The 23720-nt window shown below is 39.5% G+C and overlaps 3 protein-coding genes across 3 annotated transcripts; 1 reads left to right on the forward strand and 2 right to left on the reverse strand.

The window, feature by feature from the left end:
• Positions 1 to 2630: 2630 nt before the first annotated feature.
• Positions 2631 to 6884, reverse strand: LOC112176172 (aluminum-activated malate transporter 9). The gene is made up of 6 exons (XM_024313992.2): positions 6314 to 6884; positions 5710 to 5850; positions 5236 to 5511; positions 4706 to 4845; positions 4440 to 4586; positions 2631 to 3512 (listed from the first exon to the last, which is right to left on the reverse strand). Exons 1-6 carry the CDS (start codon positions 6639 to 6641, stop codon positions 2907 to 2909), a joined length of 1638 nt encoding a protein of 545 aa, XP_024169760.1. The 5' UTR covers positions 6642 to 6884; the 3' UTR covers positions 2631 to 2906.
• Positions 6885 to 16894: 10010 nt separating this feature from the next.
• On the forward strand, positions 16895 to 21516 carry LOC112179178 (calcium-dependent protein kinase 1). Its single transcript, XM_024317520.2, has 8 exons — positions 16895 to 17687; positions 18079 to 18222; positions 18415 to 18567; positions 19250 to 19365; positions 19553 to 19720; positions 20081 to 20208; positions 20340 to 20439; positions 21000 to 21516. The coding sequence occupies exons 1-8, from the start codon at positions 17030 to 17032 to the stop codon at positions 21081 to 21083; spliced, it is 1551 nt and encodes a 516-aa protein (XP_024173288.1). The 5' UTR covers positions 16895 to 17029; the 3' UTR covers positions 21084 to 21516.
• Positions 21517 to 22350: 834 nt separating this feature from the next.
• Positions 22351 to 22983, reverse strand: LOC112177438 (F-box/kelch-repeat protein At3g18720-like). Its single transcript, XM_024315727.1, has one exon. It carries the CDS (start codon positions 22981 to 22983, stop codon positions 22351 to 22353), a length of 633 nt encoding a protein of 210 aa, XP_024171495.1.
• Positions 22984 to 23720: the final 737 nt, after the last annotated feature.

The raw sequence follows: 23720 nt of genomic DNA on the forward strand, positions 1-23720 counted from the left end.
AACAAATCCAACGTCTCCACCAAAGATTTCCACAGTATTCTTTTTTCAAAGCAGCTCGACATAGGTATGTGAAACCTCTTCTCTCTTTTCTAGGGTTTCTTTTCTCTCGCGTTTTTTCTTGAAACTTGGATCTCCTTTCTCTCGTTTCAATCATTTTCTTTGCTCCTGTACATATTGCTATTGTATGTATCCATATTTTGATCATCTATGAATTGTACCATAAGCCCTAGGTTGACTTCAGTAGAATTCTTGTTGGTGTGAAAATAATACCGATCCCAGGAGATTCATTCCGTTAATTACATGCTCATCTTCAAGATTTTGTTCATATGCTTTGTCAATTCCACTGCTCTTCTTGACATGCAATTTTGATCGTCTAGCCTTTGTACACTGTCTAACACCAGGGGATGGGCTATCAGCTTGTGATTTTCGTTGTCCACCCCTTTCTTTTACGGGAGTGGTAATACAAGACAGGATTAGAGTTTCAACCTCATTCTATTGCTAGGGAAAACAGTATGGTTCCACTAGTAAATTGTCAGTTCAAAAGTCATAAATTCCTAAGTATCCCATTCAAAAAGAAAAGGGGAATAGTGCAACAACATCTTTGCAAAATTCTTGAGAAAATCTTCCTAAACTATACTTTCTAGGACAAGGTTATTTACCCCTTCAAGTGGTAGTAAGGTCTGCGGTTGTAGACTCTCACATTGGTAGTACAATTATGATCCAAGAAGAAAACTATTGATAACAGAATATATATATATATATATATATATATATATATATATATATATATATAGCACCCAAGATTGCCAAATCAAAAACCTGGCATCTGAGTTAAATTCACATACTAGAAAATTGAGGAGCAAAGATCTTCAAGAAAACAACCAAAGGTTTTATCACTACATAATATCTAGTAATGTGAGATAGTTTGAATGGATAAGGACCTTCACGGATATCGTTTGCCTCATCCCAAACCAAAAGGGATTTCGATTTGGCCACTGCTAGAATCGAATTGGGAAGTTTTGCTTGGGAGCTCGATGCTGGGTACACACTATCTGCTTTCACTCTCCATCTCATCTCTATTTCCTTTTCTGTTTCTTTTTGTTTTTGTTTTTTTTTTTTCACTCTTTTGGTCTTGGGCCAACAAAAACACTCCATCAAAATCCATAAATTCTAGCAAAAAGTTTATACAAATCAGAAAAAGTCTATACGAATCTATTTATATAAAATCCTAAATTTTTTTACAAATCTATTGAAAAGTCTTTACAAATCAATAAAGTCATAAAATCTATTGAAATCTATCACTTAAAAAAAATCCACTAAAATCCAACTACAATACATCCCCCTAAATTCATTCGTATGAAATCAATATACCTAATATGCAAGTCAAGAAACATTGAAAACTTATATACCTACATTATAGGATGAAAAACATTAGAAGAAAAACGAATTCATACACTATAGCTTCAATTGTATTTTTATCTATATAGTAGGTATTTAAGGATGTATACTAGGTATTTAATTCACCTAGACATATGAAGCAGGAAAAAAACATATATAATATAACCAACCTAATAAAAAAGTACAACGTACATTTAGAAATGCCTAATTACATGGTAAAAAGTATGAAAGAGAGATTATGAGACACTATTGCAACCTCAGATATAAATATATACATAAACTTGTATTTTTGAAACTTGTGAAATCTTACCTACAAATGAAACATATATGTGAAAAAAAAAAATGTGTAATCAAATTTTAGGACAAAAGTTGATTAGTACCATAATCGTTCTACATTGAAGGTATGCAAAAACTTCTCACCATGTACATACTAAAGGTAGCTATGAATTAAAGAAGTCACATTAACAAGATATAAAAAGGAAAGAACTTGGCTGACCAGCCCTGGTCAGGATGGGCTGACCACAGCCACTAATAATTTGACACCTGTCTTTTTTTTTTTTTTTGCCTCTTTCCCTTTCTGTTCTCCCCCCTCTGTTCTCCTTCTTCGACATATCAGCAGGACCTTGGGCTTTTCGGCGATGGCGGAGATGAGATCGAAGCAGAGGAGCGGCTCCGGTGGCTTCTGGGCTGCGGAGAAGGAGAAGAGAAAGGGACGCCGAACTGAGAGAGCGACGGCGGAGATCGAAGCAGAGTCGATGGGCAGCCATGGGAGTGGAGAAGAGGAAGGAGAACAGAGGAGGAAGAACTGAAGAAGGAGAAGAGAAAGGGACGTTGAACTGAGAGAGCGACGATGGAGATGAGATCGAAGCAGAGTCGATGGGCAGCCATGGGAATGGAGAAGAGGAAGGAGAACGGAGGAGGAAGAACTGAAGGAGGAGAAGAGAGGCCAAAAAAAAATACACAGGTGTCAGATTATTAGTGGTTGTGGTCAGCCCATCCTGACCAGGGCTGGTCAGCCAAGTTTTTTCCATATAAAAATGAACTAAAAAGGAAGAAGCTACATATTTGGAGAGAAAAAGAAAGAAACAAAGAAATGAAAAGTATGTGCTGGAAAAAAGATAGCCGTGGAAGAAGGAGATGAAGAAATTAAGAGGCGGGATTGGGATTGTGGGCGCTTAAACTATAATGAAACTAAACCAATGGACTATGATAACATTCATACCCCAAAGAAGAATTCAACTGAAATATTTCATTGCAAGATAAATGTACGTATTCAACAACACTATTTCTCAATTTCCCTTTCCACATATGTATTTCAATTTCCTCTCTCGTCCATCCTTATCATTTGTGGAGGAATATATATGTATATGTGGACTATGGTCACACTCATACCCCCTTTTTTTCTTCTTCAAAATATTCAATTTATACCCAGATATCCCCTTTTGTATATGATATTAAATCTGTATATGTAGTGGACATGTTCTTCTTGTACAGTGTTCCCTCATTTATTAGAACTTGGCCAATTTAGAAAGCTCATCAACTGCTTCAACCAAGTGATCAAGCCTTGCCACAAACTCAATAAGCAAGGAAGTGAAGGTAGCAAGTGACAATGCTGCAGTGCTCTCCAATGCCTTCATCCTAGGCAAGAAGTCCGAACCGGCAGAACCATCATCCTCAAAAGCATCAACCTGTCTCGGAGGCCATGAATAATGAAGCCTTCTTGACTGCTTCCTCATTAACTCATGGTAAGGCTCTGCAGTCTGCTGCTGTGTGCTTTGGTTCTTTTCCAGGCTAGTGGTGCTATCAAGCTGAACTGCCTGTAATTGGTTTGAGAGGTCCGAGAAAGTGCTTGATAAGGTTTGAGGGAGCTTGGGAAGTGGCTTGGAGAAGTTGTTGCTGTCCGGGGGGTCAATACTTGAGGTGAGGAGATAAGAGTGTATGTCAATGGCACGCTGTAGTTTCTCGGTGGAGCTGTGAAGCTTTTTTAGTAGAGATGTTCTTGTGCTCTTTTTCATGTTGCAGATGTCTTGGCCTAAACTCCTTACTAGTTCTGCAGCTTGGCTTGTTGCTTCTTTGATCTCTGACTGGAATGTGATTCGGAGATTATAAGGCGCCTAAAGAGGAAAGAACAATCAGTAAAAGATTTATGTGAATTATGAGGTTGGAAGATATGCTAATACTGGGAGAACATGTAATGGTGAAATGATGAAAGAACTCAATGTAGAAAATGAATTTCTTTTTAGTTTCCTTTTGGTTTGGATTTTCGGCCAAGTACTTCAATTGCCATGACTGCCTCGGCCAGTATAGACCAACAGAACACTGTTGAAGGGAAGCTCAATGCAAATATTTTCGCATACCTCATGAGGCGAGACAGAGCTCTGTAGTGTTCGTCGAGTATGCTATGATTCCGAAATCCTTGAGATTTGTCCCACGGCCTTGTGACAAAGGATCTGCGCCCACTATAGTACTAGCAGATTCCCACAGTTTGAAAATTTGTATTTTACTTCAAAACATTATGTGTCCATTGACATGTTATGTTCCCGGCTGGTGAATTAGATCATAAATTGAAGAAAGATTTCAAATGATGTCCCTAGAGTCCCCCAATAACCTTAGTGATCGAATTTGATTTGAAGAAAAATTTCTTGTGAATCACGTCACTGGAATCTTATACTTTTGACTTGTAGTTCACATACATGCATGTATGAACAAATTAAAGAATAGGATCTTGAATGGCTTTTAGCACTTGTTAATTGGACTCCAACTAGCTATAGAGAACAAACACATCGTATAATATGTATTCATTCGATTCGCAAAACCAATTCATTCTTTTTAATTATTCCTCCTCTACCGCTGAAGTAATTATACGTTTTTCTTGTTCTTTAATATTTCTGTGGATACCTCAGATATGTTTGCTTTTTAGCAGTAGTACAAGTTCCTCTAAAAATATGAAACAAAAGGCTTCAAAAAGTACATGGTAGAAAGCTTGACAATGAAAACTTAATTGCATCCCATATGAAGACATATGGAATGAGAATAGTTACCTGAATTTCAGAGTGCAGAACTCCATGGAGGGCCATGACCTCATAAGCACAATATCTTAGAACTGCTGCAACTTTAACATATTCTGACCAAGGATAGAAGAAGTGTCTGAACCTTCCATGTGGTGGCTCCCATTTTGCAGATACAGCCTTGTATTTGAGATAATGCAGCAAACCGATGAGCAGGACTATCTTGTTAGGACTATTTGATTGATCTTACTAGATTCTAATTTTATGATCAAGTTAGGAAGAGAATCAGAGATAATTACCAACGACTCGAGCTTTGCGGATGAGTTCAATGTGCTTCGGCATTTCCTGTAAGCAGGCTCGTCCGGAAACTCATCCATGACAGTTTTGGAGAATTCAGGGTGCTCTGCCCCATCATCTTCCAGATATTTTTCAACACATTCTGAAATTTTCATGATGACTAAGAACTTTAGTAATGGTTCAGTAATGACACAAGTAAAATAGAAGTACTAATTAACTAAACAACGTAATTTTTTCATCACGCACTAAATGACATTAATGTACATGTGTATGTTTAAACAGTAACGCTAGAGAGATCACATTTTCTAACCATTATTGAATAGATCCAGATATGACCTTTTAGACTTTTTCTGGTAGATTTCTAGGTTGTCTTTCCCAAGTGCAAGTACATAGGGACAATTTGCAGACTATATTTGCATGGGATCCAATCACCATATATATATATATATATATATATATATATATATATATTTTTTTTTCATGGGATAGAAGCTGTCAAGCTGATATAATATGTATAATTTGATTACATTACCTTCGAGTGAGTCAGCCACTGAGTTAAAGTTATTCACTAGCTCCTTATGTAACTGCTCGCCAGCCCATATGGGAAAAACAAGGACATTCACGAAGACTGCTACAAACCCTCCGATAGCTATGGAGTAGAGTCGATCCATGGCCGTCCTGATGGGATTTCCCAGCGATATTCGATACCCAGATACTACTATCAAACAATAAGTGAAGAGTATGACTCGGAATCCATACTCATAGGGCGCAAGTGATGGCCACAGTTTCATAAAAGATGTTACAGCTCCTGCGTGGAACTTTTGAGTTAGACAAAAAAGTACTCACATTGTATGCAAAATTTTCTTTTGGTAAGATCTTAAATGGCAGATGTTGTTAGATTATCAATATGTAATTATTTTATTGGTATGGTATTCTAAACTCGTATTGTGGAATATTCAAATCGTCATATATATAAGAGAAATTGAAAAATTTATGTCTGCATTACCGACAATGAAGATGCTAATCCCAATGATGACAGGTTCAGCCACGCGGCCAGATCTTAGTGCTACTTGAGCAACACCTATGGCCAGGATTCCAGCAAGCAAACTTCCAAGAGCTCTGTTGAATCCCCTGTTAAATGTCGCACCTAAAATTTCACAACATGACATGTATTACATATGATATTTTAGTATCAGCGTGATTAGTGTTAACTATTAATCTCGAAACTAATCACATAAATGAATTAAAACAGATATGTGCATGTGAAATATATTAGCAATCTAGGAAAATATTTTACAAAATAGATAATTTAAATGAACGATATGATAACATATATATATATATATATATATATATAACATACTAGATTATTCAATAAGAAAGATAACAACTTGGAAAACCATATATTTCCTAATCAAATTAATTAGATTAGAAGTAGTATAATCACATAACATACCAAACGATCTAACTAGCTAGAGAAAACAATTTGGAAAACCCAATATTTTACCTGATAATTCAGACTAATATATAGTTCACATAATATAACATACTGGACGTCTAACAAGAGAAAATTTTAACATAGGACATGCATGAATGAACATATAACATACCAACTGTGTACTCGAACATGATGGCAACAGTGAGGATAGACCAAATGATATTGGTGCCAAAAACTTCATAAGGTGCTCGAAATAGTATAAGCAAAGACACAAGAAGCACAGCAAGGCCAACTTTGAATGCAAACTTGACTCGGTTGCTATCTTCTTTGATGAAATCCCAAACTCTCCGCATCCAAGCTCTAAAGGAGAAGCTTTCTCCTCCTTCTCCTCCCTTCTTGCCAGATTTCTGGCCACCATTAGCTTCGATATCGTGCTGCTTCATCACCTTCGTGGTAGCACAAGGAATGTTGATCTCCATACTGCCCTTCTTGCCGTTCATTCTCCAATGCAACAATATAGTCTCTTCGAAGTGCTTCAAGACCTCCGTGTTGTTAATAGAGACATGGAGTAATTAAGGAGTTGTAGAATGAAAGAGATATGGAGTACTCTGATCACAAACTTCAGTGCGAATAGTGAGTGATATTTCAGAGAATAGAAGACAGTACGTTATAAAGAGAAGGGTGTATGGCACTGTAGCTTATGGTTGCTGTGCAAGTAGTGAGAAAAAAGTACGTCTAGTCAGGATGTCATATATAGATATGGAAAGAATACAATACGACAATAATAGAGAATGAATGAGAGATAGTAGTAGTATACTGAAGCTAAACACTTCAGGAGATATGTGGCTAAAAACAGTAGCTCTGGAGATAAAAAGATGCTTAATCTTAAATTCTCAATAATGCTGCATGCATGGAGAATTAGAATCTAAACTGCAGTTTTCAATCTCCACACACGTTTTATCCTCCAGCTAATTCATCACTTCTACATGTTGGGGTGGTAATTATAGTCCATCCATCATCATACATATAGTTAGATGCACACATGTTAAAATTTCGATTTTCAAATGACTTTCACCATATAATTACAATTACTGCTACAAGAAATGAAGTTTGACTGAACTGACATTAATTAAGTGCATGCATGGTAAAAGACAATTGGTATTGGGAAATTAGTTAAAGGCTAGGGTACCTTAAAATAGCTAGAGAAAAAGGTAAGAGTGAAACAAGAGGAATGTTTATGGAATATTACTCCTTTCACAGCGAAGCCTCTCTGCTCATCTTTCTTCGTGTAGGAATATTACCTATGACTAAGATAGCTAGCTATATACCTGATCAGAGCATTGCAATATAACATGCTCTGGGATATGCAGGCCTAACTTATGAAAATAATTTCATCATAGAATTCGATCTCTATCTATCGATATCGATTCCTCATCCTCAATCTCCTGCTAGCTAGCTAGCTAGCTCTTTTCTATTTTTGCAGCCTAATGATTAAGAATAATAACATGTTCTTTCTTTCCTCTAAACAACAAGTTCGATCTTTCTTTCTTCTAAGTCGACTGGCCATGTTCTTTCTTTCCTTGACTAGCTAGATTTGACATGGAAATTGATGCCATGGATGATTCTTTGATAATGCATTTGTATATATATCCATTCATTCTAGTACTACATCCAAATATTTGTGAGGATACAGATATTTTCTTCGTTCTCATAAATTCAATTCTTCAATTAATTATCATAAGGAACATATTCCAGGAATAAAATGACGTGCGCGATATAATTTGGTGTGAGCATTTCCATGATTAAGGAATATTGCAGAAGGAGGAAAGGTGACTAAATCATATGTTGATGACCAAATTGGTGGTGCAGATAATGAATTTACAAAATCTTAGTTTAGCGATTAGAATCTGACCTTTCTAACTTATAATCATGCATACATAGGAAACTTCGTATGCTCAATACAAACACATGAAATCCATCATGCAACTGTTGAAGACTACTTAGCTAGAGTTCTATAAACAAGCTAGCGTCCAGAAAACATGCAAAATCCACTAATTTGCAGTAACATGATTGCTTGGATTTAATAAGGTTGTTAGGTTTAATCTCTACTATTGTCATCATGGATATATGGTTCAATTAAGATAACGTACTAAATCATTAGTACGTGGTCAACTTCTTGCTTGGTCCCAACTTGGTATATATCGACTCTTGCAACAATACTTTTCATGATCAGCTTAGTGGTCATTCTTATTCACTTGGTAATTTTGGGCAGGTCAAACTCTAAGCAAGAACTCCATATGATTATAGGTTTCCTTTTTATTATGTATAATAAATGAAATTGATAGTCTAATAACATTAGATATAATGTATATTACTGATGCAAAATATCGATCAATTTATAATTTATGTGTCATATTTCACGTGAACATCAATTTAGAATGAAAGCAAACCCTAGCACATATGGTGGAATTGGATTCCCACGGGGATCCCCAAGTTCTATTCTATACTCCCACGATTGCAGATGAGCTATATGCTTGTGGGTTGCGTGGAGAGATGCAAATGGACCACAGCATTCCCAGCACCACCATGCATAAGTGAGACAATGGGAAAGCAAATATACAGAGCTCAGTCGAAGACTCGAAGCTACTTCACCATAGCAGATGACGAACTTTGTGCAAGTACATATACAATTGTAATGTGATCGATTATCACTCTCCTGCAGGTTAATTTACATTTTTGATTGGGGAAGATAATAATGTTAAACATTTGTAAAGAACGACCACCCCTTCCTAAGTTTATTCAGTACGTTCTTCACCTTTAGGAATATGGATATGTGTTGAATGCTTGAATCTGTTTCCATGAGGTGATTACAACTTGATGTAAAAGTTTGAGCTTTCAAATGCGGTTATTGATGATGAAGGTTGGAATTGCATGGCAATCAACCCATGAGAAGCATACTCTATTATCTAGCTAGCAAAACAACACTACTAGACCCACTAGCTAATAATTTTTCGATTTTAGAAATTTTTTTCTCCATTCAAAATTTTAATCAATGACAATTAATTGGGTTTGTAACTCTAGTGCTTAAAAGAAAATTACATATCAAAGATTTAAGTTCAAATTTATATTTATACATATTAGTATCTTCAAATTAAAAAAAAAAAAAAACTTAATACGGTGACATTTAGCCAAATTGACTAGCCACATTGTTTATAGACCACCGGGTAAGAAGGTGGAGAAAAGAAAGCTGAAAGAAACCACTGATTAATTGGTGCAAATTCAAAAATTACATCAAAAGAAAAAAGAAAGAGATGGATAAAAAAAATAGAAATTGTGAAGGAGAAAATTGAAGTTGACAAGGAGAAACTGCGAATTAGGAAACTTGAGGCTGAGAACAGGAAAATTGATGCTGAGATGAGAATTATGTCTATGGATACATCTACTATGAATCCTGAGCAGAGAGCATATTATTCCAAACTTCAGATGAAAATTTTGCAAGGTGATATATGAAGTTTATTCCAATGGTTTTTGAAGTCTAGTTGCTCATGTAATGTGCAACATAAGTTTGTATGGGGTTCAAGAAAACCTTCTAGTTTTTTTACTTTGTATCAGTTTGTTTGGTTTCCAGTGAAGTACTATATGTTTATGTTTTAATCTATTTAGGTTTCCTGCTATATATGTATGATCTCAAATTCTCATAATCTCAATTGCATCTCTTATACGGGAAGCATTCATTGTATGATTTTTGATTTATAAGATAAAAAAAAATAAAAAGGGAAAACAACATAAATATATATATATATATATATATATTTGTTTTAGGAAAACGAGAATTGAGAGGAATTTGCTGCGTATTCTCATTGATAATAGGGGCCTCTTTATATAGAGGATTCAAATGCATAGAGTTAGAATCATACAAGGAAAGAGAATCTCTAAATTCTTCTAATTGAACCCTATTACCACTAGATCAAGTAACCTAGAGTTTGGATTAAACACAAATAGAGATATCCTTAAACACTCCCCCTTGTGTTGTCCAAACGCGGTGCTTCTCTCGTTGCCTCGTTAAAAACCTTGCCTAGTAACAAAAACCCAGTGGGACAAAAATAACCTCGGTCGAAGGGGAAAAAGAGCACAACACACCCTTCACGTTTCGAGGTGAACATGTAGACATCTCCCCCTGATGTCTGCACCTCCCCCTGATGACTACAATCATGAGAGTTCAGATAATTTCCGCAAGCCAATTCTTGCCACATGCTTCTCGAACGTGGATTTGGGCAATGACTTAGTAAACAAGTCTGCCTCACTGTCCTCAGATCGAACCTAGTTCACTTTGATCTCGAGGAGTGTCTGTTGTTGCTGATTATGCTTGGTGTTGTCGCTTTTGATGTAGCCTTGCCTCATTTGTTCAAAAAAAGCAGCATTATCCTAAATGCTCGTAGGATCATCTGTGGTAGACTTCAAACCACAATTGCTTCGAACATGCGTAATTATGGATCCAATCCATATACATTCACGAACCACTTCGTGAAAAGCAATGATCTCTGCATTGTTCGAAGATATAGCGACTAGGATCTATTATGTAGACCTCCAAGATGTCACAGTCTTTTCCCATGGTGAACACTTAACCGGATTGGGAATGACCTTTGTGTGGGTAAGAGAGATACCCAACATTAGCAAAACCTTCCAAAACACATGTCGTTTTGGGATGAGGATAGTGGACGCAGGCCAGTGTTGGTGGCGTACCTAGTGTGTGATGGGTCTGAATCCATCATCTCTTTGTAGGGATAGAACAAGCCCATATCACTCATACATCTCAAGTATCGAAATATATCTTTTACACCAATCCAATGGCGTCGCGTTGGCGCAGAGCTATATCTAGATAACAAGTTCACAACATATGAGATGTCCGGTCTTGTGCATTGGGATAAGTATAATAATGCGCCTATTGTACTAAGTAAAGTACTTCTGCCTCTAGCACATCTTCGTCATCATTCTTTCGACGAAAAAGATCCTTTTCAGGATCAAGACTATGGACGATCATGGGGGTGCTCGAAGGCTTGACCTTGTCAAAATCCCTAAGCATCTATCGACACGATGCTCAAGTTTCAAACCGAGACATAATCGTGTTCTCCCAAAATCCTTCATCTCAAACTACGGATTTCAAGTGTTCAGCGGTTCCCCTTAACTCTTTAAGGGCTTCTAATGAAGATCATGTCCAACATGAACAACGATAGAATCTGAAACTTGTCATAGAAACGAGTGGGCATATCCCTTCCCAATCAAGTAGTCACTTTAGTGAGCGTTTCAACCTTATTGTAAACGCGCTCCGTGGTCTAGAACCTCTTGACTTGGGTAAATGAAGTTAGCCATGAACCTTCATGTATATTCCATATCTAGATCCCTATAGAGATACGTAGTGACCACATTTGTAAGCTGCATGTTCAGTTATTCGAAAACTACCAAACTGACAGGGTAGTGGAGTGCAATGACATCCATTACGAGAGAATATGTCTCATCGTAGTCGATTCCAGGGCGTTTTGTGAGAAGCCTTGCGCCATAAGGCGAGATTGCCATCTCTTTTTCTCATCACGCTTTCTAACGAAGACCCATTAGTCAACAGGTTCTATGTTAGGAGGTGTTGGCATATCTAGCTCGAAAACCTTCCTCTTCATTAGAGAATCCATTTTAAACTGGATCGCATCTTTTCATTTAGGCCAAATTTCTCTACATTGGTATTCATTCATCAACGGAGCATGGTTCGATATCATCTGACTCAACAAACTCATGCGCAACTACATCATCAATTATGATGGAGTTTCTATCCCACGTCTCATGTACACTAGTGTAAGTTTCATAGAGCTCTATATTCTCAGGAATAAGTTCTGACGTTGAGGCGTCCCCCAACGATAACCATAACCTGGAAGATACTCATGAGACGGATTTTGAGTGTCGATGATCAAAGGATTGGTTTGTGCCAATGTATCCTTCGAACCCACGGGCCTCCCACGCATCCTAGCTGGGGCCATGGCCTGTAACGCCAGAGTGCCACTCTCTTTGGCATTGGCGCCATGCTTACCTCCGTGTAGGGTGGCGCTACGTCCTCTCGTAGGGACGTCCTTCCTTGCAGGCATGTTTGCAGGATATTTGTGTGATCTCGTCACTTTAATAGGGATCAAGATGAGACATAGTGGGGACAGATCACGACAATTCCTGTTGTTCCTGTTGAACATCTGTGTTCTTATCTCCCCCGAAAGACGGGAGGACTGTCTCATCAAAGTGACAACCCGCAAATCTAGCGGTAATGAGATCGCCTTGCAAGGGCATTAAGTGGCAGACGATTGTTGGAGTCTCAAATCCAATGTAGTTGCCCATTCATCTGTAAGGACCCATCATAGAGTGTTGTGGCGGCGCAATTGGCACATAAATGGCTCACTCAAATGTGCGTAAGTACAAAATACGTGTACCCAGTCACTAGCTGTAACGCAGAGGTACATTGAGTGGCGGTAGGTCGTAGACGAATTAGCATAGCTGCATGTGATATTGCATCACCCCAAGCGGATGTAATAAGATTGGTGCGCATTACCAATGTTCGGACTACTATCGTAGGCGTTTCCGCAAGACCAATTGGGTGTGTACATGAGAATGTGATGTCCAACATCAAGCCCATCGCAATATCCATCGAAAGTCTTTCGATGTAAACTCTCTAGTATAGTCAAATCCAATTGACTGAATAGGATGATCTGGGGAGTGAGCCCGTTGTCATATGATATGTGCTAGGAGTGTAGCGTAAGCAGCATTTATAGGTGGATAATGGCACAATACGTGACCAGCGTGTTTGCGTGTCAACCAATATCATGAAATATTTAAGCGTCCGCAAGTTGGTTTAATCAATTCACAAAATCCCTACGGATTCTTTGTAAGAGCAGAATGAGTATTGTCATATCCTTTGCATAGGATGGTCTTAGTCCTAGTTTCCCTAAGGAACGGGCTTTGTAAAACGAGCGAGAGGCCTTAGAAGCAACCAATGAGGATTTTGGTTGGGCCTGAGTGTCTGTAGCGCTATTAGAAGCAAAATGTGTGACTACATCTCCCATCATGGCATTGGAGCCCTGGAAATTAGCATGTATGGTGTCATGGCCACAAGGAGGAACAACCATGGCGTTATGCTCATGGTTGGCGTCATCAGATTCTTGCTTCATTTTGCTCAAAAAGATGGATGTCCAAGTGAAGTCTTTAGTAGACGGATCATCATATCATCCTGTCGTGACAAAGCCAATATGTGTCTAAATCTAAGAGATCTTCTCTCATAACTTTATTGGATTTAATAGCTCGAATAGTGACATAGAGTCCACTAGAGAGACACATAAATTTCTCTAAGATGCGCATTTGTTCGCAATCATTTGAGGTAATGCAAAAGAACTCATTTCCGTTCTCTACATGCATTTTCGCATGGAATTCGTTGGCTATTCATAGGGTAAGATTTGCCCTAAGAGCGTAGAGAGTTTCTGTGACAGCTGTAATCAAGGTGCCATTTGGCAAGTGGAACTTGGGCTATTCCATGTCCTTGAATTAATCTTGATGGCCCAGCCATCGTAGTCACAAAGTAATATGCTCAGAATCAAAATTGAGTCATAATGAAAAGAACTCGAAATTTTATTCATAAGCCAACGGAGTACATCATTGTTTCTTTGATCAAAGAAAATCTAATCCAATAAAAAGTAATATAGCAATCGCCTACATCTCTTGGAAAATAAAAAGACTTAATCAAAATCGCCAGTTTCTGGGTCTTGATCCTTGTAGTCTTCCACCCTTAGATCTAGATCGCCATCTTGATCTTCTTGTTCCATGTAATTTGCTTCCCTTGCTTCACGATACGTCTTGTATGCGTTTGCAACATTCTGTGGTGCTGTACATGTTTTGGCCCAATGTTCAGTTGATCTACATCGAAAACAAACATCATTATGGTCAGGCTCCGTTGATCGAGGCGCCATTGGGGCGCAATTTGGATGACCTATGCTCTTGGTGGCGTTACCACCATCGTCGGAGGCTCCGCCTCTCTTTCTCTTCACACGTTGACCTCCACGGTTCCGTGCACGCCTCTCTCGGCGATTTCCTTCCTCTTTAGGGTGAACATATGGACCAGAATGTCCAGAATTGTCCCTACTCTTAGGGTTTTGCTCCTTGCGTCCTCCATTGGCGGCGCGACTATAGTTAGACTCCGGAATAGACTTAGTTCCCACGGGTCTAGCATTATAGTTCTTCACAAGAATATTGTCGTGCTTTTCAGCTACGTTCATGGTGCCAATGAGCTCATGAAACCTTGTGATACGTCCTGCATTTACATCAATCCGATAATTCTTTGAAATCATCAGTGCAGAGACGGGGAAGGTAGATAGAGTTTTCTCGATCAACATCGTATCAGTTATGGCTTGGCCACAAAATTCCATCAGAGACTTGATACGAAGAGCTTCCGAGTTATAATCAAGCACAGACTTGAAATCACAAAAGCGGAGGCTATGCCATCGCACTTCTAAATCAGGAAGCAGGGAGTCACGAACGTTGCCAAATCGCTGCTCAAGTTCTACCCATAGCTTTCTTGGGTCTTCCTCATTGAGGTATTCATTTTGGAGCGCGTCATTCATGTGCCTTGTCATGAGAATTATGGCTTTAGCTTGTTTTGCTTCAAAAGCAGTAACTTGCTCAATGGAGAGCACGTTCTGGCTAGGCTCTTGGATGGCTTCCAGAAGTCTATCAGCCTTAAGATGTTGGCGCACATCTCGGACCCACCTATGGTATCCTGCGCCAGTTGTCTCTAGTGGAACAAAGTTCAACTTGTTCAGGTAACTCATCCTGAAAAACAACACAAGATTAGGGTTAGTTTCTCAGCGAAAAAGGCTACCACGAAAAACTAAATTTCTGAGCGTAGTTACTTCCAAGAAATTAGGAATTTTCTGAGCGTAGTCGCTTCCAAGAAAATCCGATTCCAAGAGGGGTTTTGGATTAGATCGAAACAACGATGTATGTGGTCGATCGTTTTCTTCTCAACAAACTCTAAGTTTGGAGGACTCTACAAGCTCCAAGCTTGGAGTGAGCACGAACCCCCATAGTTTGGCTTTTGGTCTCCCCCTATGTAGAGAAAAGGGGGTAGAAGAAAGGATGATGGAAGTCCCCGAGGAAAGAAGAAGAAATTGAAAAACTTCAAAAAAACGGGAACTTTTAGAAAAGTTTACCTTGAAAAATTGTCGGAAATCTTGACCAAAAAGTTGGCCGGAAAAATGTCGCTGGAAAAGTTACTGTAGATGACCGGAAAATTCGTCGGAACTTAATGTAGATGACCAGAAAAGTCATCGGAAAATGGCAGGAAAAGTAGCCGGAAAGTGGCTGAAAAAGTGTTGACTGACCGTTGACCGGGGGTGCTGACGTGGCAGTGCGGATGATGACGTGGCAACTGACTGGACGCCTGCGTGTATGCTGACGTGGCAGGGGATTCTGCGGCTTGGCGGCTCGGCTGATTCACGTGGGCTCCGCTTGGGGCTGCTGCACGTGGGCTCGACTTGGGCTTCAGCAGTTGGACTTGGGCTTAAGCATCTGGGCCTAGGGCTGACCGGAGGTTGATGTTGACTGAAGCACAGGTTCAGGCGGCGGTTCGGTGGTTCAGGTGGCCGGTTCACTTGGTTCTAGGCCGGTTCCGATTTTGATTTTTCGACTCCGGTGATCTGGGGTCCGGCTGCAGCTGCTGGTGAAGTTTGGTAGTAGTAGGCAGGGAGGAAAGCTTCGAACCGGGCAGAGGGACTTTCGCTACTTCCGGTGGCCGGTTCGGTGGTTTTCCTGCCGGTTCTGGACTCCTGGAGTTGAGATCTTCAAGGTGGGCGGCGGCGGTTTCTAGGATTTGAAAGCTACGAATTTAGGATTTCAGGGTTAGGGCTTCATGCTGATAACGTGTTTTAGGAAAACGAGAATTGAGAGGAATTTGCTGCGTATTCTCATTGATAATAGGGGCCTATTTATATAGAGGATTACAATGCATAGAGTTAGAATCATACAAGGAAAGAGAATCTCTAGATTCTTCTAATTGAACCCTATTACCACTAGGTCAAGTAACCTAGAGTTTAGATTAAACACAAATAGAGATATCCTTAAACAATATTAAAATAATATTCAAATTTGACATATCCATTGAAGCTAAAATGAGTCAAAACTTGTCACGTCATACGTCAAATTCAAATTTAACCAAAATCAAAAGACATAACCGTCGGAGATGCTCTAAGCAAACCAAATTATTACTTCCAAGTTCCGAACTACTTGTTTGGTGTTTCCAAATAGTGAAGATGAGCAATTGAAAATTTTACGTGCGTGTCCTTGTATGGCGTTGAAGGGAGAAATGGTACGGTGCAAGTCGAATATCAACGCAGTCTCCATTGCGGTGCTCCATCTTCTAATCGAGCTCGATTGCGATTAGCTGATCTATGAACTTCTATCTCAACTCAAGAATCTGTATAACTAACTGATCGATCATGTCCGTTTCGTACGTGAATCGACCCAGACACCAACACCGGTTGGTTCCGTATCAATTTCCACCTTCTCGATCTGGAGAGAAAACAGTAGAACGAAATGGAATTTTGTCGGTAAATATGTTTATGAGGTAAATTATTTTATTACTATTTACACCCTCTTTCATTATCTCCATTTTTACCCCAAAAACGTTTATCATGATTTCTCCAAAAAGACCTCCACCATCGTCAACCGGCCATGCAAAGTCCACTATAGTCATTTCAATCCTTCCATCCCACAACCAGTTTTCAGCTTTCAGCTTTCAGACAAAGACACACTGTACCTACCTGCCCCTGTCCTAACATCTCTGCCTTGACCCGCCGTTGACCCTCTCCAAATGGGCGGCAACTGCAGCACCGCCGCCGGCGACGCTCCCGATCCCCGGCCCTCCAACGGCCACGTCCGAGTCCGCCCCCCAAATGCCGCCCCGACCCGACCCGCCCCCCCGCCCAAACCCCACACCACCGCCCCAACTACCAGCACCACCGGCCGCGTCCTCGGCAAGCCCATGGAGGACGTCCGCTCCACCTACACCTTCGGCCGCGAGCTCGGCCGCGGCCAATTCGGCGTCACCTACCTCGTGACTCACAAAGAGACCAAGCAGCAGTTCGCCTGCAAATCCATCGCTACTCGGAAGCTGATCAACCACGACGACGTGGAGGACGTCCGCCGTGAGGTCCAGATCATGCACCACCTCACCGGCCACCGCAACATCGTCGAGCTCAAAGGCGCGTACGAGGACCGCCACTCGGTCAACCTGGTCATGGAGCTCTGCGCCGGCGGCGAGCTTTTCGATAGGATCATCGCCAAGGGCCACTATTCGGAGCGGGCGGCGGCGAATCTCTGCCGTCAGATGGTGACCGTCGTGCATTACTGTCACTCTATGGGGGTGTTTCACAGGGACTTGAAGCCGGAGAATTTCTTGCTGTTGAGTAAGGATGAGGACTCGCCGCTCAAGGCCACCGATTTCGGACTCTCCGTGTTCTTCAAGCCCGGTGAGGACCTAACATTCAGTTGTTATTATGCAGAACAAGTTATTGTTTTGGTCATTGCTTGTGTTTTGTATAAGCTGATTAGGTTGAGCTGAAGTTGACTACTTAATTGCCAAGGCAGCATTGGTTTAGAAAATGAAGAAATTTATGTCCACATTGCCTACTTTTCATGATTTATGTTACTTTCCTTGGGAAAAATCCTACATTGCATAGCGTGGTCGAGATCATGAATGACCACAATGTTGCCGGTCATCTTTCTCAATAATTATGTCTTGCTGTAACTTTTCATGTTGTTTGTACTTGAACTTGGAAAGTTGAGAACTTTTTGTCACCTTCATTTTTCAAGGTGTAGTTAGACAAAAGTAGAACTTTACAGTTCTTTTTTCGAGTGCAGGAGATGTATTCAAGGATCTTGTGGGAAGTGCTTACTATGTTGCCCCCGAAGTGCTGCGCAGGCGTTATGGAGCTGAAGCTGATATTTGGAGTGCTGGAGTGATACTATACATTCTACTTAGTGGGGTCCCACCATTCTGGGGAGGTATGGCTTGTATTGCCAGGGGATTATAGAATTTGGGTCAGCTGTTGTTCTTGTTGTTTACCCTTTCCTCAGAGTTATTATTATTATTATTAAATTAGCATTAAGATGTAGTCCTTTTCATCTTTAAGTACTCAAAGTTGCTTGGTGGTGATTTAGTGGCGCTCTTCAATTTCACTTTTCTTACATATGCAGAGAATGAACAGGGTATCTTTGATGCTATTCTTCGGGGTCACATTGATTTCTCATCTGATCCTTGGCCTTCCATATCCAGCAGTGCCAAAGATCTTGTGAAGAAAATGCTTCGAGCTGATCCAAAGGAACGGCTTGCAGCAGTGGATGTCCTTAGTAAGTTGATTTTGAGAATTTAACTTGTTTTGTTTTTGTTCTTAGTTTTCCTATTACTCTCCATTTTCATCAGTCTCACATGCCTCTTCCCTCTATTCTCTATCTTTTCTGCCCCAATACCAAAAACACAATCAGATAAAGGACATATTACCAGGCTGTATGAATTTTTATTCATACTTTTATTTATGTAGAAGTGGGCACCGTATTGCATAGTTTGTAGGTGGTATCAGGCTCTAGGAATGATGACATTATATGATCTCCTTCATGGCATCATTTTCATGTGAGAGGATGATGCTAATGATTACAGTTGTGCTACCCTATGTGGGGAAGTAGGCCGTCTCTGCATCAATGGACACCAGTTGACAGCAACTCCTCTAGAACTACCTTTCACCCAACTTCATCACAAAAAGAAAAAAAAAGAAGAAGAAGAAAACAGAATTGGATACATAGAAGTGTAAAAGCTGTGGAGGATTTAGAGAACCAAATGAAGAGCTCAGTTTATATGATTTCGATATATTTCGAGTCATTTGCTATTGGTCAGTACTGTTACAGGACTCTGTGTTTGGCCCTGTCATATTAGCAAGAAACATGTCATGTGTTGCCCCAATAAAGTCACCTATGCATTAAAGTTAGTTTTTGGTCTTTAATAACAATGAAGCTGACCACTCATTATATAATGCAGATCATCCATGGATGCGAGAAGATGGCGATGCATCTGATAAACCTCTTGATATTGCTGTTTTATCTAGAATGAAACAGTTCAGGGCAATGAACAAACTCAAGAAAGTTGCATTGAAGGTATGAACATCTTTGTTCAACATTATTGACTTCATCCTCATTCATTGACCATGATTCAAATGGATCCTAGGGTTTGGGCATGCTGCAGGTCTAGCCCATGTCATGGGATTAGAAATACATTGGCATCATTGGTCTTGTTTTCCCAACTAAGTGTGCAGTTAAATTATGCTTCCTATCTCTGTTTCAGGTAATTGCAGAAAATCTTTCTGAAGAGGAAATCATAGGCTTGAAGGAAATGTTTAAATCAATGGACACAGATAACAGTGGGACAATTACATATGAAGAGTTAAAAGCGGGCCTTCCAAAGCTGGGTACCAAGCTTTCTGAGTCTGAAGTGAGACAGTTGATGGAAGCGGTAAATATCTCTGGTCCTCTCACTCTCAATTTAACTTGACCTTCATGATGCCAATATCTTTGGTATTTTTAGTTTAAAGAAAAAAGATGATACAAAGGAAAACAAAAAGAGAACACAATGCCTGTCCTCTTGTTTACTTTTCTTTCATTTTCCTAATACCTATGATTTTCTTAAGAATATGTACTGAGAATACTTTGGCAGAACAGTAGCAGCAGCTTTTTAGTGTATCACTCATTGTAAGCTGTAATAACCATCAGCTTTGTGGCTGCCTCATTCATTACATTATTCTTCATGTGCACACTTCATTTGGATGATCACTTATGATTCTACACATTTGAAAATTTTCTTTTACTGTTTCAGGCTGATGTTGATGGAAATGGAACAATTGATTACATTGAGTTTATAACCGCTACAATGCACATGAACAGAATGGATAGAGAGGACCATTTATACACAGCCTTTGAATATTTTGACAAGGACAAGAGCGGGTGATCATTTTTTCTTTTTCAAACAGTATATTTATAGCAATCATTTTTCTCTATTATTCATATGAATAATGTTGCAAACCTGTTCCCTCCACTGCTATTGAGCGTTGTCTTTTGACCTCCTCTTGTTTTAGGTACATCACGATGGAAGAATTGGAGCAAGCACTTAAGAAGTATAATATGGGTGATGAACAAACGATTAAGGATATCATCGCAGAAGTTGACACAGACCTTGTATGTTCATGCTCTCTATCTTTGTGATATAATTTCTCCAAATATATATATATATATATATATATATATATTTATAATTTTTTTTTCTCTGGTAATTACACTTGTATGTAGGAGATTTACAAATACTCACTAATGAAGAGGTACAATTGAAGTATTAGGGTCTGGACTCTTCTCCAATATGATTTTCAGCATTATATGGAGGAAAGACTTTGCATTACTGTTTGTAGAATTGTTTTGACATAAAGACTATAGTGGAAAAGTACTGGGCAAGAGGGCATGAAAAAGTTTACATGTTTTTATCAGAAAAATCAGGACAATTTCAAATAATGAATCTATTAACACAATTAAGTTTGAGGTAAAAACAAACATGAACTCTGGCCTCTACACCTCTCTTATTCTTAGGCCAGAAACCATATCAGCTGATAGTTATCATCAAACAGAACTAACAACCTAGCAGGCTACTGCGCTTGTTCCTGCTTCTATGTTGGCTCATTTTGAAATCTAGATGTTTCATGTTGAATGCTTTTGTCATGATTAATAAATTAAAAAACTTTTTGCAGGATGGAAGGATCAACTATGATGAGTTTGTTGCCATGATGAGGAAAGGAAATCCTGAGTTGGTCACAAACAGAAGAAGAAAGTAACAGAGATCACTGTTTTTGCTCTGCTAGCTCAAGCAGTTTGTTATTTTTGTGGTTACACTTGAGATGTCATGCTTTATACCAGTTTAATTGCTTGGGATTGCAAGAAGTCTCTTCGCGTGCCGTCTGTGGGAAAGATGTGCTTGGTTTCGGTTATTTGGAGGATGATTCAACTGTTTTGTGTAGGCAGATTTCCTCAGTAATTTTGTGTTGCAATAGAGTTCTCTAACACCACTTCTTGAATACAAGTACCGTAGTACTACTTGCCCCTCTCTATTGGCTGTTTTATTACAAAACTGAGATTGGAAGCTCTCTCTTTTACCGTAACAGAAGCTGGAAATAGCAGAATCTAGATTTTCTTCCTTCCATTTTTACTCTGCATTATGACCTATATATTTTGTCAATTTTATGCATTTTATCTGTGAGTTTTCTTATAGAGCAATTATAACCTGGTTTTTGTGTGTGTGTGTGTGTGTGTGTGTGTGTTCAGTACACTCCTTACACTACTCTATGCACTCTGGTAGGTGGGTGTTAGTTAAGCTTCAGAACTTAGTAACAAGTTGGCATTGAGTAAACAATGTATTGTATATGAAGATTACGATGTAAAAGAAGTTGCATTGTTCCTCGAGATTATACAATTCATCTTAAGCTTTCACGACAGCTTTGGTGTGAACCAGACCTTGCTATGTGCTTGTTGAAGACCTCCAGTGAGCTGATATTTGAGTGTCCAGTCAGCCAAGTTATAAACACCAATGTTGTCGTCCTCTTCATCGGTATAGTAGATGCAGTTTCCACTTCCAAGTCCACCATGCTTGTCTATCACCGGCATCGAGTTGGTTGGTTTTGACATAGCAATCAAGGTTTTGGCTACTATATCGCTTATAAAGATTGCTTGCTCTCCAAGGTTATTCATCTCTTCCCAATCACAGTAACCGGCAGAATCACTGGTACAAATAGTTTTATCTACCTTAACCTTGAACACCAAAAGTGAAACTGCTCTATAGTTCCGTTTTCCGAGTACTCTCTCATTCTTCAGAACTAGTGCCATCTCACCACTGTAGGAGGTGATCAAAGAAAAAGATGGACTATGCATGGACCTCGTGTGAATCTGAACTTCTGAAGAGGGGTAACCCATAAACACTTGCCCTTGAAAGCAGCCTTGTCACTTCCACATTGAGATTGAGAAAGAACCTCTATGGGATCAAACATAAGCACAGCGTCGATCATCCTTCCCATCGTTGCATACAACTCTCCCTCATGGAAATGAAGGTCAGTCAAGCCAAAGCCACCTTCTTCGGGACTGTCGCAAAGTCCATGATGCATCATTTGGCCTGCAAAAGGCCAACTTATGTGCATGTAATGTAAGTGCTGCTACAATGCAGTTTGGATATGTTGGATCGGAAGAGGCCACTGTCTTGACAACAACTTTCTCATTCCAACCAGTTTCATCGTCTCTGACAAAGAAAGAACGGTTCCTATGGGGTGGCAGAGCAATGCAAGCACCCGATACTGGGTTGAAGAAGTAGCTCTTGGCCGTCTTTGGGTTATGCCTGTGTTCTGCAATTATCAACCAAGAACCGAAACAGCCGGAACAATATGAAGCCATGCCGTCACGATCTACAATTTCCTTTGGAAACTTGAGGTTGTTGGCGGCTCTATCTTCGCAAGGACTATATAAACTATAACATGGAGTGCCTGCTGAGCAGGCTTCATAAGGAAGAGATTGTAGGCTGCACGGAAACTGGGTTGCCAACCATTGTGAGGCCATGGTTACACTTCTCCAAGATGAACAAACAGCAGCAAATGTTTTGGAATCAACTAGCCCTAGCCGCTTCACTATCATGTCGGCCAATTCACGAGGAAGATGCTTGGACCATCTGTCGTCTACGCCGCTGATACTCATTGTCACACAGATTGAATCCTTCAAGAGCCAGCAGAGAATCAGGGGCGCACATAACGAACTAGAGAAATCCTTAAGAATTTTCTGATTGAATAATATCACAAACTAGAGATGTATAGATGCTTTATATAGAGCGCTATTACTAATTCTAAAAGAAATAATCAAACTAGGATAGCACTATTCAATTCAAACCTTTCTTAAAAGAACAGAAATGAACACATATTGGTCTTTAATTTCTTAAACTAATGAAATCTCAGACATCTCCTCTTAACTTAATACCAAACCCCTTTTTATCAAGTGATTAAACTAATTTTTTTTTCTTGATTCAAAGTGATTAAACTAATCTTGATCTGCATACACACGACATCAATTTTTTCTTTTTGTACACTAAAACAAGGAAACCTTTTCAAATTAGGAAACTAATTTTATTTCTTGCTAGGAAAATAAGATGAAAACAACCAGTGGCGAAACCAGAATCTGAAAATGAAACGGGCTAATTTTAAGTACATAAAAATTTTGTGAACTTCTATTTTTTTTTTTTTTTTGTGGGCTACTCTGGGCTTAGGGGTAAGACATACCCAATACTTGAAGGTTTTTCAGCCCAAATCTGGGTTGACCTATAGCCCAAGGAGCCTCCTACACAATTCCGTCCCTGAAAACAACAGTAACCAATTGTCAACGAACCTGAAGGTCACTTACCAAAAAAAGAAAAAAGGAACCCGAAGGTAGAAAGGACGGTA

This window comes from Rosa chinensis, chromosome 7 (genome assembly GCF_002994745.2).
Source record: "Rosa chinensis cultivar Old Blush chromosome 7, RchiOBHm-V2, whole genome shotgun sequence".
Taxonomy (NCBI): domain Eukaryota; kingdom Viridiplantae; phylum Streptophyta; class Magnoliopsida; order Rosales; family Rosaceae; genus Rosa; species Rosa chinensis.